The 13568-nt window shown below is 36.0% G+C and overlaps 1 protein-coding gene across 2 annotated transcripts in view; it reads left to right on the top strand.

Moving 5' to 3' along the window:
• tyk2 (tyrosine kinase 2) overlaps positions 1-11703 on the top strand; it is a 30472-nt gene extending 18769 nt beyond the window's left edge. For both annotated transcript variants that reach the window (XM_058770442.1, XM_058770443.1), the window contains exons 10-24: positions 229-412; positions 564-682; positions 1343-1510; positions 1588-1675; positions 1837-1964; positions 2944-3079; positions 3542-3693; positions 3767-3917; positions 7149-7243; positions 7330-7522; positions 8342-8460; positions 8557-8729; positions 9036-9153; positions 10499-10609; positions 10703-11703. In XM_058770442.1, the coding sequence (XP_058626425.1) occupies positions 229-412; positions 564-682; positions 1343-1510; positions 1588-1675; positions 1837-1964; positions 2944-3079; positions 3542-3693; positions 3767-3917; positions 7149-7243; positions 7330-7522; positions 8342-8460; positions 8557-8729; positions 9036-9153; positions 10499-10609; positions 10703-10846 (2079 nt within the window). In that variant the 3' untranslated portion in view covers positions 10847-11703. The remainder of the gene's footprint in view (positions 1-228; positions 413-563; positions 683-1342; positions 1511-1587; positions 1676-1836; positions 1965-2943; positions 3080-3541; positions 3694-3766; positions 3918-7148; positions 7244-7329; positions 7523-8341; positions 8461-8556; positions 8730-9035; positions 9154-10498; positions 10610-10702) is intronic.
• Positions 11704-13568: the final 1865 nt, after the last annotated feature.

The following is a 13568-nucleotide window of genomic DNA, read 5'->3' as shown; positions in this document are numbered from 1 at the left end:
CCCCCTCCCACTTCGCTTCCAGTCAGCCCTAAACTGTCCTATCATAATAATGGCTAAAATGCCAAAAATAAATCTTTAAACAATCATTTCATAGGCCGAAGTCTATTTCCCACCCTACATTTTTTCTTTTTTGATGACCTGTTTCACAGATGGACGTCACAGTACAGGAGAAAATATCTGTGGCTACATCCTTTCAATGTAATTTCTGATTGACTTTGATTCTGACAGGATGGAGAAAATCCAATATACAAGCAGTTCAGAATTACACAGAAGGGCTCCATGTTCGAACTGGAAGGCTGGGATCAAGAGTTCTCAACCATAAAGGAGCTCACCAGTAGCTTAAAGACCTTCGTGCTGAAGTCTGAAGAAGACAGCTTCACTTTGAAGAAGTGCTGCTTGCCCAGACTAGGAGGTGAGTGTGTATTTTCTGCTTGGCAGACTTTACAATCAAACCTCTGAGTCATCCTGGAGTGCATCTCTGATTAGGAAAAATTCAACTGAAGTACATGATTCTTATCATTTAGTGAGTCATCCTTTAACGGGTTTTCATGGTTGTCTTGCAGAGCTATCAAACCTTCTCATAATGAGAAAGGGTGCCAACAGTAGCATTAAAACGGTCTCTGAAGCACTAAACCTGAGCCAGCTGCGGTTTCATCAAATTAAGGACAAGGAAATTACAAAGGTATGCGATCGTAAGCAATCATTCACATTTTTATCCTCATGAGCTGAGCACTACTGTACCAAACCATTGATAAGGGGCTTTTTCATGCATTCCACTTTGGTAGATTAGCTGTACTGATAAAATGAAAGCAGACAACACTTCTCTAGATATCAGACTTGTAGTTTTTCAAATTCCAAATGTGTTGGAGTGCTTCTTTAAGTTTGGACACTTTTGACCTTGAGGATCTTAACAAATTAAACATTAAATGGTATATAATACTTTACTTTTTTGTCCTAAATACAGTAATTATGTTTTTTAATTAATTATTAATTGCTAATTTGCATAATTGGGCTAGTTTGTAAATTATATAAGAAATATATTGTGCAATAACAAAAACAACAAAAAACATCAAGTAAACAACTTCAAAATAACTTAAATTTTTTATTTATTTACATTTTTAATTTTTTTTGGCTTTCACTGACATTGTCTTCAAGTACTTTTTTTGCTGTTGTGATGGAAATGACAGTGAATGAGGTTGCCTTTTTTTTTATAAATCATTTGAAAAAAAATTAAATCATAAAGGATGTGAACTTCACGTAGCAAAGAGAAGAAAGTTAACCCCTGAATCATGAAGTATTTGTAACTGAAGAAACACTTTTTGACATTATTTGATGGATGCAGGAGCAGCACTTGGGACGAGGGACCAGGACTAACATTTACTCAGGCTGGCTGAAGGTTCACTGTTCACTAGAGGATGAAGACGATGAGTCTAATAACAATCACCGCAACGTGAAAGGCATCCGAGTTGTCCTTAAAATTCTGGACCAGACCCACAAGGATATTGCACTAGTAAGAGTCATCTGATAATGTATCGTAAACAACAGCGAAGGCACAGCTGATATCTCATTGATTGTGTTCATGTCTAGGCATTCTTTGAGACGGCTAGTCTCATGAATCAGGTGTCACACTGTCATCTGGTCTTTGTGCATGGAGTTTCAGTCAAGGGATCTGAGAGTGAGTGCTGTGCCTTTTTTGACTTCCTCTTTAAAGGCTGCAAGTGTCGTGAAAGCTATTGTTTTTGTTGTCTTTTTTTTTTTTTTTAATGCGAACTGTACTTTTTACCATCCGCCAAAAACGTTATGCATCTGTTGACTGTGCTGTTGTTATGTGAACAGACATCATGGTGGAGGAGTTTGTGGAGTTCGGCCCGTTAGATGTGTTCCTGCACAGAAAGAAGGCGTGTGTCACTCCTCAGTGGAAGTTTACTGTGGCTAAACAGCTTGCCAGCGCTCTTTGCTATCTTGTGAGTTATTATTTCAATATGGGATTTTTAAAATAGAACTCAATAATTGCCAAGATCATTCTCTCAGATCACTCTATGTAATTAGTCTCAGTTTGAGTGAATCACACAAAAAATATTATTTGATATTTTAATTAGCAAAGTAAAACTTCTAGAAATATTAATAACATAAAATGATTCCAGTGTAATGAATTTATTGTTATTACAATAGTAAGTACATGTAACGTGCGTAACAAGGACACCTTAAAATAAAGTATTACCTTTGAAATTTTAAAGTAATTTAATTCAAGAGATATTACAAGGGTTTTTTGTTTGTTTGTTTTTGCATGGGAACATAATATAACAAAAAATATAATTTAAGATTTTCATAAGCAAAGTAGTATTTAATTTCAAGAAATGTTAATTAAATATTAATCGTTTAAACATTTTAAGTCATTCAAGACAGATTACACCACTAAATCAAAGGGACAATATTCAGAATTATTCAAAGCAATTTTTTTGTTTTTTAAAGCCTATTTTTAACATGATTTTAATATGATTGACAGTTACATCCAATTCTTGTAAAAATTGTAAAGTGTACTGTACCTTTTAAGAAATGTCGTGTGATATTTCACCTCAAAATCAAAAGAACAGTCAATATTATAAGAAATTGTGTTTGCATTAAGGAAATTGAATCGTATATTTAGGGACATTTTTTTTATTGTAACATTATTGACTAGGCCAATTATTACTACTCTAATGTGAAAAAATGTAACACTACTGTATAAAATTATAATTATTACAATCATTTTTATTTAAAGTGTATTTGATTAAGGACAGGATGGTTTTCATACTGCATTACAGTAATGAGAATGTGATAAATAATCATTAAATGTCATGAAATTTCACTACATCACAATGCAATATATTATTTATTTTCTTTTTTAAAGTTTTCTTTTATTTCCTTATAACATTGACCCATCCATAACCTTGTTCTTTACAGGAGACAAAGCGTTTGGTCCATGGAAATGTCTGTGGCAAGAATATTCTGGTGGTCAGGAAGGGTTTGGAGGAGGGCACGTCCCCATTTGTGAAGCTCAGTGACCCTGGCATTTCTCTGTCGGCTCTGTCTCGTGGAGGTAACCGAGAGCTGTGTTGTTATTCACACGTACTGTAGAGACGAGTACATCCTGTACCCCTCTGTCTGTGTCATTTCTCTAGTTACCTCAGTCCGCTTGTCACTACTGTTTACTTCATCAGATTCTCTCATGGTTCACAGAACAGGAAGCTACAAACCAACCACTTCCTTATGGTGATGCACACTTCCTTTAGTCAAGCACATTTATTAATGTCAGGATGATCATATTTACAGCAGTGAAGCAGCTGTCCAGAATGTACAGTGATAGAAACCCTAATTATTAATCTTCAGCACATTGTTTGTCACAAATCACATGGCTTTTTGAGGAGAGGTGTCGTATTACTTTTCATTAAAAAAATCTACCTGATGAGTGATAAATCAACCACCCAGAACAAGCTAGGATCCCATTTTATGTCAGAAAATGACAAAGTCTTTGTTTCATATGTTTGTGTTTTTCTTGAAGAGCGTGTGGAGCGCATCCCGTGGATCGCTCCGGAGTGTATCGCCGACGGGGCCCGTATAGGAAGCGCTGCGGACCAGTGGAGCTTCGGAGCGACTCTGCTGGAAATCTGCAACAACGGAGATCTTCCTATCAGTGGCAGCACACTGCCTGAGGTACAGCTTCCTCCAGCTGTGTACTGACACCACACACTCGCACCGCTTCTTATAAGCTCTCCTTCGTCTACAGAAAGAGCGATTCTATGAGACGCAGAGTCGCCTGGCAGTGCCGTCTTCTCAGGAGCTGGCGAGCTTTATCAGCATGTGTCTGACCTACGACCCTGCTGCACGGCCATCCTTCCGGACCGTTCTGAGAGAGCTAACAGAGATTCAGATTAAAAGTGAGTGTTTGAACGCAGTGTACTCAGGGTTTTTCCTGTTGTTTTGGTGTGTTTTCACTGCTATGGTTACAATTATGCCGTGTCGGATGTTAAAGTGATAATTCATCCAAAAATGAAAATAATTTACTCATCCTCATGTTGTTCATCTCAAAAGAAGAGACAAAGTTAATGGGGCCTAATGTTGTTTGGGCCCCAGTGTTCTTCAAAATATATATTTTTTTGTGTTATATACAGGGTTCCCGCGGGTTCCCGCTTAAATTGTACAAGCAAGTCTTAATTATGATTTCAAGAGGTCTTAAATTTGGGTACAGACCAGAATTGCTATACAGCTTAATGTGACGATTAAACTTCAAAAGGCTATGATTTTATTAAGTAAACATGAGCTCTGCACAAAGTCAGGTGTTGCTACTTTGTGTTCTGCCGTCAATGGGGAAACGGTTCGAAAGCGCCCCTGCTGGCAGAGAATGAATGTGCATTTTTAATTAGGCTGTTGTTGTGAGTAGGGTTTCAGGACCGCATTTCTAGGACCCTAGAGTTTTTTTTTTTGTTTTTTTATTCTTTTATTTTATTTTATTTTTTTGTATGTATTAGCGGCTCACACTGTTTTACTATTACTGTTTATTTTACTATTCAATTCTGTATATTATTATTTTTAAGGAATTATGTAGTTGTTTAATTGTATACACTTAATTATTGTCCTAACCAACTCCTAACCCTAAACATACCTGTTGGTAACCCTCTTGAAACATTTAACCTAATTTATTTCAATATATTTCTATATATATTCTGGTTTTAAATTCAGTTTTCTTGGAAAGAAAGACTTGTGTCTGTGCGAGACTTCAGTTAATTAGCCGCAGCGCTTCACGTCTGATGTGTGACCCACTTAAAGTGCAGTAAATGGTAAAACACTCGCAGTACAAATTAGTGTGATTATTGGTACTTTAATAAATGTAAAATAATTTGAATACAAATACTAATTTACAACATCCAGCATCACAATGAACTGTTTTGCACAGCTAAAAATGGAGATTGCTGACTCCCCCCTCAAACGGTTCACGCTAGCTCTTACATTACAAATAAGATGGAAAGATTAAAAATGAATAGTTTCCATGGATCTAGTCTTTGCATATGTTTGTTTGATGTTTGAATCAGGTCTCCTTTGTTGGAGTAGAATTAGCTAGATGGTGCTGTCCCAAAAAATAGGGTCCTAGAACTGCAGCCTCCGCTTTGCAGGAACATTGGGTTGTTTTTGTTCAGACCAATGTGAAAATCGACCCATGTTTTTACCTTGCAAACACGCAGAGCTGTAAATGTGAACTGGTGGGTCAATAAGAAGATAATTCATTATAAAATACAAACACATTTTACTGTTTAGATGTTATTTAATTAATATGATAATTTATTGATGATAATTGTTTAAATTAATATAACAATTAATACTTTTGACTCATCCATTTTCTTAAAAATGGTTTAAAGGCTGAAATGTGAAGTGTATCATTTTATAAAACATTTTGTTTTCCTAAACTTGTATCTGAACTGTAAATCATGCTTTTTACAGTCATTTTACAGTTTAATAGTTTACCATAGACATTGCCCTACCCTGCTCATATGGTATTCATTTTATTTGTGCAGGTCTTAAAAAAAGGTCTTAAAAAGTCTTAAATTTGAGCATAAAAATCATGTAGCAACCCTGTATGTAGAAGCAAGTCATATAGGTTTTTATCATGTAGGTGAGTAAATGATGTCAGAATCTTCATTTTTGGGGGAAGTATTTCTTTAATACTAGGGACTCAAGATGTACAGTATCTATCCAACTCTTCTAAGGCATATAAAAGCAAAATTGAAGATGAATTCTTGATTGCTGTCTTAGCGCCACCGTAAGCAATTGCAAGCATTCCCCTGTTCTTGCACAGAAGCTGCGAGGCTATTTAATGGAATTAGAAACCATCTCTAATGTGAGCAGATAGAGAAGCTACTGCTGCTGCTGCTAATAAACAACATGTTGCCAGTCTTTCAGAAATGCAATACATCCATTTTTGGTGTTAAAAGGCATAATAAGTATTTCTATTAAGAAACAATTTGTTTTAAGATCTGTTAAGATCTCTCTGTTAGGCATTCTTTATCTGCACATCATGATAGTAATTGTAAAATCAACATATTTGTTCGCAACAGAATTTCTTTAAAGTCAATAATGCACTAAGCAACATTTTACATCTTTCCATACAGTTTTATTTACAAAATGTTTAAAATATTAGGCCGGTACAATACTTTAATGTTGTAGAAACATAACATTAACATTTTTTGTCCAAATTGTGTAGTTATTCCAAACAAAATATCACATAAAAAAAAAAAAAGGCATTTGTGGTTTCAGCCAATAGTTTTCATTTCATTCATGTCAAATAATCTGTCAGTTTCAGCAGGCAACAACAGATCATATTTTTTTTTCTCTGACTAACACTATTTTTTTCTGTCCCATGTTACAAAACAATTATTTGTCTTTTATAGTATATTAGCATATATTGATATCTTGAAGCATCAACACTTATTATGGAAAAAAAAAGTGTATCCGTTCATATTATCAGCCATCATATTGGTTATTAATCGTAATATCTTACCGTAATATCCTTTAAGTAGTATTTGGACCAAATACTACTTAAAAGGGAGGCCTTCTGGATTCATAATTTGAAAACGTTGACTCCACTTTGCTTAAATGTTGATTTTGATCTGAGTTGTTTTCTGTACATTTATTTTGGATAGTAATCTTTATTTACATTTATATTTTGTCTGTATAGATTATTTCTCATGTTGGAGTCTAATTGTTAATTATTGAATGATTTGGATTTTATTATTTTCAGCTGTGTATAATTATCTTCCTTATTTATACTGGTCTCCATGTTTATGAAGCTATACCTTGAAAAAGGCTACTAGCCGAAACGTTGGTTAATAAATGGGCAGTTATTCTCTGAGTTATTTATATTTTTTCCTTCAACTTGCACCTCATAAGGTGTGCGTTTGCCTCGCTTTTCTTGCTTCATTAACCGTAATATCACCATTTATTGGCATTGACCAAAATTAAATGTTGACACACCCTTAGGTAACACCATGTTATAGAATTATTCATATATTTCCATAGTTCCATAGTATTTGAATGGCAATTCAAGTGTTAATACCATGTTAAAAAAAATGGTTTGTGACTTCAGAGATTGATTTGTTGTTGTCTTCTTCAATAAGATCCAGACATTTCATCCGAATGTGAGTCACTCCCAGATAGAGACCCCAGCATTTTTTTCAAACGTTACCTGAAGAAGATCAGGGATCTGGGAGAGGTCAGTTTACGGTTTCTGCTCAATAATTTGCTCAGGTCTTAACGTCATATTTCAGTTTCATATGATACTCTGTGACTTGCTTTCAGGGACATTTTGGAAAGGTGATGCTGTATGTCTATGACCCTGGCAATGACGGAACGGGAGAATACGTGGCGGTGAAGGCCTTGAAACAAGAGAGTGGAAGTAACCTCCACGATTCCTGGATGAAGGAGATCGAGATACTCAAATCACTTTACCACAGCAATATTGTCAAATACAAGGGGTGTTGTACTGAACTGGGTAAGCAAAGCCACTAGCTTAAAGTCCTCATGAAATGAAATGAAGTTTCGTCACTTTTAGTTCCTGTTTGCTAGCTTTCTATATGCTAGTGTACAGCTAAAAGACACCTGTGTTTGAGAGAAACTCATTTTTTCAAACTCAAACCTACTTGAAACAGAAAAACGCTTTTGAAACTGAATAAAGCATAAAGAAAAACAATAAACATACAGCTCTGGTATGAGGCAGTGAAACTTTAGTGTTGAGATGATATTATTTTCATTAGATTGAAATATGTCAAATTAGATTTTATTTTATAGTTTCCCATGGTTATAGTTAATGTTTTAATTTTGCTGTGTTTTCATTATTTTATTAGTTTTTATCTTTTTTAAGGTCTGCATAGGTTTTGTTCATGTTTACTTCAGTTTCAGTTATTTTACTTTATTAACTTAAAATGATAATGAAAAATCAGTTAATGTTTATTTTATTGGCTTTTAATCCATGTTTATTAGTGTAATATATGTTGTGCAGATAAAAGTTGACAAATGCCACTTTTATCATATATACTGTATGCTAAATGTTACATTCAGTGGTAGTTAAATTACAATTTTTTTTTTTTATATATATTACGGGCCATCAATAATAATTCTCTTGAATAACAACTCCACCTCCACCGAATTTATAAATAATCAACTGCCTGCGACAAGAAATAGCAAGCAGCAAATCATTGTTTCCTAGGCTATGTCGCACCCCTACTTCCTGTTTCTGTAGGAAATGTTTCATAAACTCAGCAAACTGTGACGGCCACTCTCATGGTGTACTATATGTGGTAATTTGTTTTAGGTGGACAGGTGGTTCAGTTAATCATGGAGTATCTTCCACTGGGAAGCCTCAGAGAGTACCTGCCTAAACATCGACTGGGAATCGCACAAAGTCTCCTGTTTGCGCAGCAGATCTGTATGGTGAGGAACTCAGACCCTTCAAAGTCATACTGCAGCTACTAAAGTAAAACTAATAGTCCTTACTCTGCTGTCCGATCTGTACTGCTGCACCCATAGGGGATGGACTATCTGCACTCCAAACGGTACATCCACCGGGATTTGGCTGCACGGAATGTTTTGGTGGAGAATGAAGGCGTGGTTAAGATCGGTGACTTTGGCTTGACAAAGTACATTCCCGAAGGGGAGATCTACTATCGTGTTCGTGAGGACGGAGACAGCCCTGTGTTCTGGTAAGCTGTAATAGCTGGAGGCTTGGGGAGATGGGTAATGTTCTCTAACGTTGATAACATCCTGGAGAGTGCTTTTATCAATACAACATGATCTGTTAATGGATTTATGGATGGCATTAGGCATAATGTGGTGACACATAAGCATAAGTATGCTTGATATCGATCGACACAATTATTGAATAATTCTTTATTTTTAGCAACCTAATATTTGTCTTTTGGACTTGTTTATCTTTGAAATATTAAATTCATTTCTGGGTTTAAAACAAACAGCAGCTATTCCAAAACACATTCTTTCTTGCATTTTAGGTATGCCATAGAGTGCCTCAAGGAGAGCAAGTTTTCCTTTGCGTCTGATGTTTGGTCCTTTGCTGTGACCCTCTATGAGATTTTAACCCACTGCAACCATCGCCAAAGCCCCCCTTCGGTATGTCTCTCGCTTTATGACAGTTCTGCATCATTTTGTAATGTTTATGCAAAAAGTGCATTCTGTAATGTTCCAGTTTTGCACATAAAGTAAGAGTAGTGTAATGCTATCGCTGTAAACCTGCAGTAATCAACAAAATGACCAAAAATGTCCATTTTATTTACATGCATCGTATAATACAGAAATGCAGAAAAACAAATGGTCAACAAAAAGATGATACAGTGTGATTTTAGTTAATATTTTGTCATCTTTGTAATTAATATTTAATTTCATATAATATATATATTTTTTTTGAGTTTTTAGTTTTGTTTTCTTTTTTCATTTTAGTTCAAGTTTTAGTAATTTAGTTTTTTTTTTTTTTATTATTTTTTTTATTTCAGTTTTAGTTATTTTATTTAAACTAAATAAAAATGAGAAATGTTTCCTTGGCAATGAGCTAAAATAAAATGATCTTCAGAATTTTTATAAATTTTATTTTGAGTAAATGTTTTTTTCTTTTTCTCAAAGTAATTTTTTTATGGTTTTAGTTAACCCAAGTGTGAGGCAGCAGCAGTGAAAGGGATAGTTCACCCAAAAATGAAAATTACCGCATGATTTACTCACCCTCAAGCCATCCTAGGTGTATATGACTTTCAGACGAATATAATCGGAGTTATATTAAAAAAATGTTGTGGCTCTTCCAAGCTGATTAAGAATAAGAATGAATGATTAAGATTTTGAAGCCCAAAAAATTGCATCCATTCTTCATTAAAAGTGCTCCACATGGCTCCGGGGGTTAATAAAGGCCTTCTGAAGCGAATCAATGCATTTGTGTAAGAAAAATATCCTTATTTAAAAGCTTCTGCTAACTGTTGCATGCACGTTCACGAGAGTCGTCCGCTTGAACGCCACTCTCTAGTGAACACGCATAAGACAGTTAGCGGAAGCTAGAGATTACGGTTTATAAAGTTTTAAATATGGATATTTTTCTTACACAATGTGGAGCACTTTTTATGATGGATGGATGCACTTTTTTTTTAAACCCCATTCACTGCCATTATAAAGCTCGGAACAGCCATGGCATTTTTTAATATAACTCTGATTGTATTCGTCTGAAAGAAGAAAGTCATACACACCTAGGATGGCTTGAGGGTGAGTAAATCATGCGGTAATTTTCATTTTTGGGTGAACTACCCCTTTAATAATAATCAAACTTCATGCACCAAGGCTAAAAGGAGTTAGAATGTTCACAAATAACAGTGTGAACATTAATCAGAATTTCTCATTTGTTAAAAGAAATTATTTTTATTCCTTTAAGTTTGCAGTGTCTTTTGCTTGGATTGATGGATGACTTTGTTTTCCATAGAAATTCTTTGAGATGATGGGATTGGTCCATGGTCAGATGACTGTGGTTAAACTTATTTCCCTCCTGGAGAAAAACGAGAGACTGCCGTGCCCTCGAGACTGTCCTCGTGAGGTACTGTGAAACTAAGCAGCACAAATATTCATAAATGCAAAAAAATACAGCACAAGTATTTTTACATATTTATTTATTGAATCCTCATTGCAGGTTTATTTACTGATGGAGCAATGCTGGGATTTCAACCCTGGGCAGCGTCCATCATTCAATTCCTTGGCTGAGTCTCTGAAGGACATCCGGCAAACCTACAAACAGCAACCGTCTGTGCAGCTCGCACAGCTCAACCATCGCTGACCTGCTCTTTCTCTCTCGCTCTCTCTCTCTGTGCTGTTCTCACAGCCTGTAACCACAGCACTTCACTATGAGCCTGACCACACTTGACTCATTGGGCCGTAATTTTAGAAAAGAGGATGTTTTTTTTTTTTATGTTCAGTTGAGGGAATCCATATACTGTACCTCTCTTTCTACTGAAACTGTGCTGATTTTTGTGCTAGACCCAGAGCTTGGTTCCACAAACCTCTCTTCAAACTGTTCACAGCTTTCAGTTACTTGAGAGGTGAACAATTACTTAACTTACTGTTCTCTATAGCTACCAGCTCCAGCGTCAGCACAGGTCCTCTGTCGGTGGAAAAAAGGTAACTGTGACATTAAGTGCTGTTTAAAGCAACCGTATGTAAGTTTTTACCTTGAAATAATCAGTTTCAAAATCATCCTGATGGTACACTGACTTCTAAGAAGGCGAATGGCTTCTGTTTCTTTCCCACAATCCACCACAAACGTCTGTTCTGGGAGTATGTAAGTTTGGTGGTATGAAATCCCGCCAAAGCGTTGACTTGCTTTAAGGCAGCAACAAATGCACGTTTACAGCTGTCCACTGTAAAAACTACAGTGAATTCCTCACTTAACTGTAGGAGTCGCAAAAATACACAGAACTATATACAGTTGCTTTAAATCAAGTGTCTTGCTATTGAAACCAAAATAACCAAAGAATGCATGGTTGTGGACATTATTCATTCCTTATTTCATTTCAAATGTAATATTGTGTAAATACTCTCAGGTGTGTTTAGTTGCTTACAAGCTTACTTCCTCTTTCCCCACTCCTGCTTTTATATATATATAGATATAGATAGATATATATATATATACAGTATCTCACAAAAGTGAGTACACCCCTCACATTTCAGCAAAAATTTTAGTATATCTTCTCAAGGGACAATACTACACAAATGAAACTTGGATATATTTTAGAGTAGTCAATGTGCAGCTTGTATAGAAGTACAAATTGTACTGTCCTCTAAATATAACGCAACATATAGCCATTATTGTCCAAATAACTGGCAACAAAAATGAGTACACCCTAAGTGAACATGTCCAAAGTGTCAATATTTTGTAGGGGCACCATTGTTATCTAATACTGCCTTAATCCTCCTGGGCTTGGAGTTCACCAGAGCTGTGCAGGTTGTTGCTGGGATCCTCTTCCACTCCTCCATAATAACATCATGGAGCTGTTGGATGTTAGACACATGGTGCTTCTCCACCTTCTGCTTGAGGATGATCCACAGGTGTTCAATAGGGTTCAAGTCTGGAGACATACTTGGCCACTCCATCACCTTCACCTTCAGCTTCATCAGCAAGGCAGTGGTCGTCTTGGAGGTGTGTTTTGGGTCGTTATTATGTTGGAAAACTGCCATTCGGCCCAGTTTCTGAAGGGAGGGCATCATCTTCTGCTTCAGAATGTCACAGTACATGTTGGAATCCATGTTTCCCTCAATGAACCTCAGCTCCCCAGCACCAGCAGCACTAATGCAGCCCAGACCATGCAGCTACCACCATCATGCTTGACTGTAGGCAAGACACAATTTTCTAGCCAGCTTCTGCACCTGACGCACAGCACAAGGACTCAATTTCTTTGATCGACCCTTGCGAATCTTGTACCAGTCTTGGAAAACCGAAGTATGCCACTGGCCACTGTACTGTTACTCAGTCTTAGGTTGTTACTGATCTTCTTATAGCCTCGGTCATCTTTGTGGAGAGCAACAATTCTAATTCTCAAATCCTCAGAGAGTTCTTTGCCATGAGGTGCCGTGTTGAACATCCAGTGGTCAGTATGAGAGAATTGTACTCAAGGCACCAAATTGTAACTGCTCTAAAACAAGATACACAATTTGGTATAGTCCTGTCAAGCAGACAAAACCATGAACATGATGAATAGGACATGTGGCTTTGCATGGTTAAACAACGTATAGCTGTTATCACTTAGGGTGTACTCACTTTTGTTGCCAGCTTTTTTGACAATAATGCTGTATGTTGAGTTATTTTCAGGGGACAGTAAATTTGTACTGCTATACAAGTTGAACATTGACTGCTCTAAAATATATCCAAGTTTAATTTCTATAGAATTGTCCCTTGAAAAGATATACTAAAATGATTGCCGAAATGTGAGGGGTGTACTAACTTTTGTGAGATACTGTATATATTTATATAGAGAGTAAGCAAAGACTGTGACAGGCTAATGACCTTAAAAATAAGAATTGAGATGTTTACAGTATGAGGGAAATGCCGCTTTGAATGTTTTTCTTTTTATTTATATTTTCTCTTTACGGAAAATGTGCAATTCTTCCCACGTTTTATGGACGTACATCTTGTGTGAAATGCTGTTGTCTTAATGTCCCACTGAATGTATCTATAAAACTCTTTTAATACATGTAATTATTGAAAGTGTTTACTGAAATACAATCTTTTGAGAGGCATTGTGTTATTTAAAAGTGGGTCCTTTTGGCCTTTCATTCATTCAGAAGTTGTCAAAGTCAGCATGAAATAAAATTTCAACCTGTCTATTTATATTATTGATCTTTAGGTGAAGAATTCATCCATGTATATCTTTATTTGACCCCATAATAAAATATCATAACTCGATCTTCCAGTGAAATGACAGACTTCTCAGTAACATTTTCACAACAAATCTATTGTGAACCACTGTTATTAGTACCCATGAGGCCCACTGACTTCTTTTATG

This window comes from Onychostoma macrolepis, chromosome 03, assembly GCF_012432095.1.
Source record: "Onychostoma macrolepis isolate SWU-2019 chromosome 03, ASM1243209v1, whole genome shotgun sequence".
NCBI classification, from domain to species: domain Eukaryota; kingdom Metazoa; phylum Chordata; class Actinopteri; order Cypriniformes; family Cyprinidae; genus Onychostoma; species Onychostoma macrolepis.
Note: the sequence above shows the minus strand (reverse complement) of the source record. Positions and strands in the feature narration are given on the sequence as shown.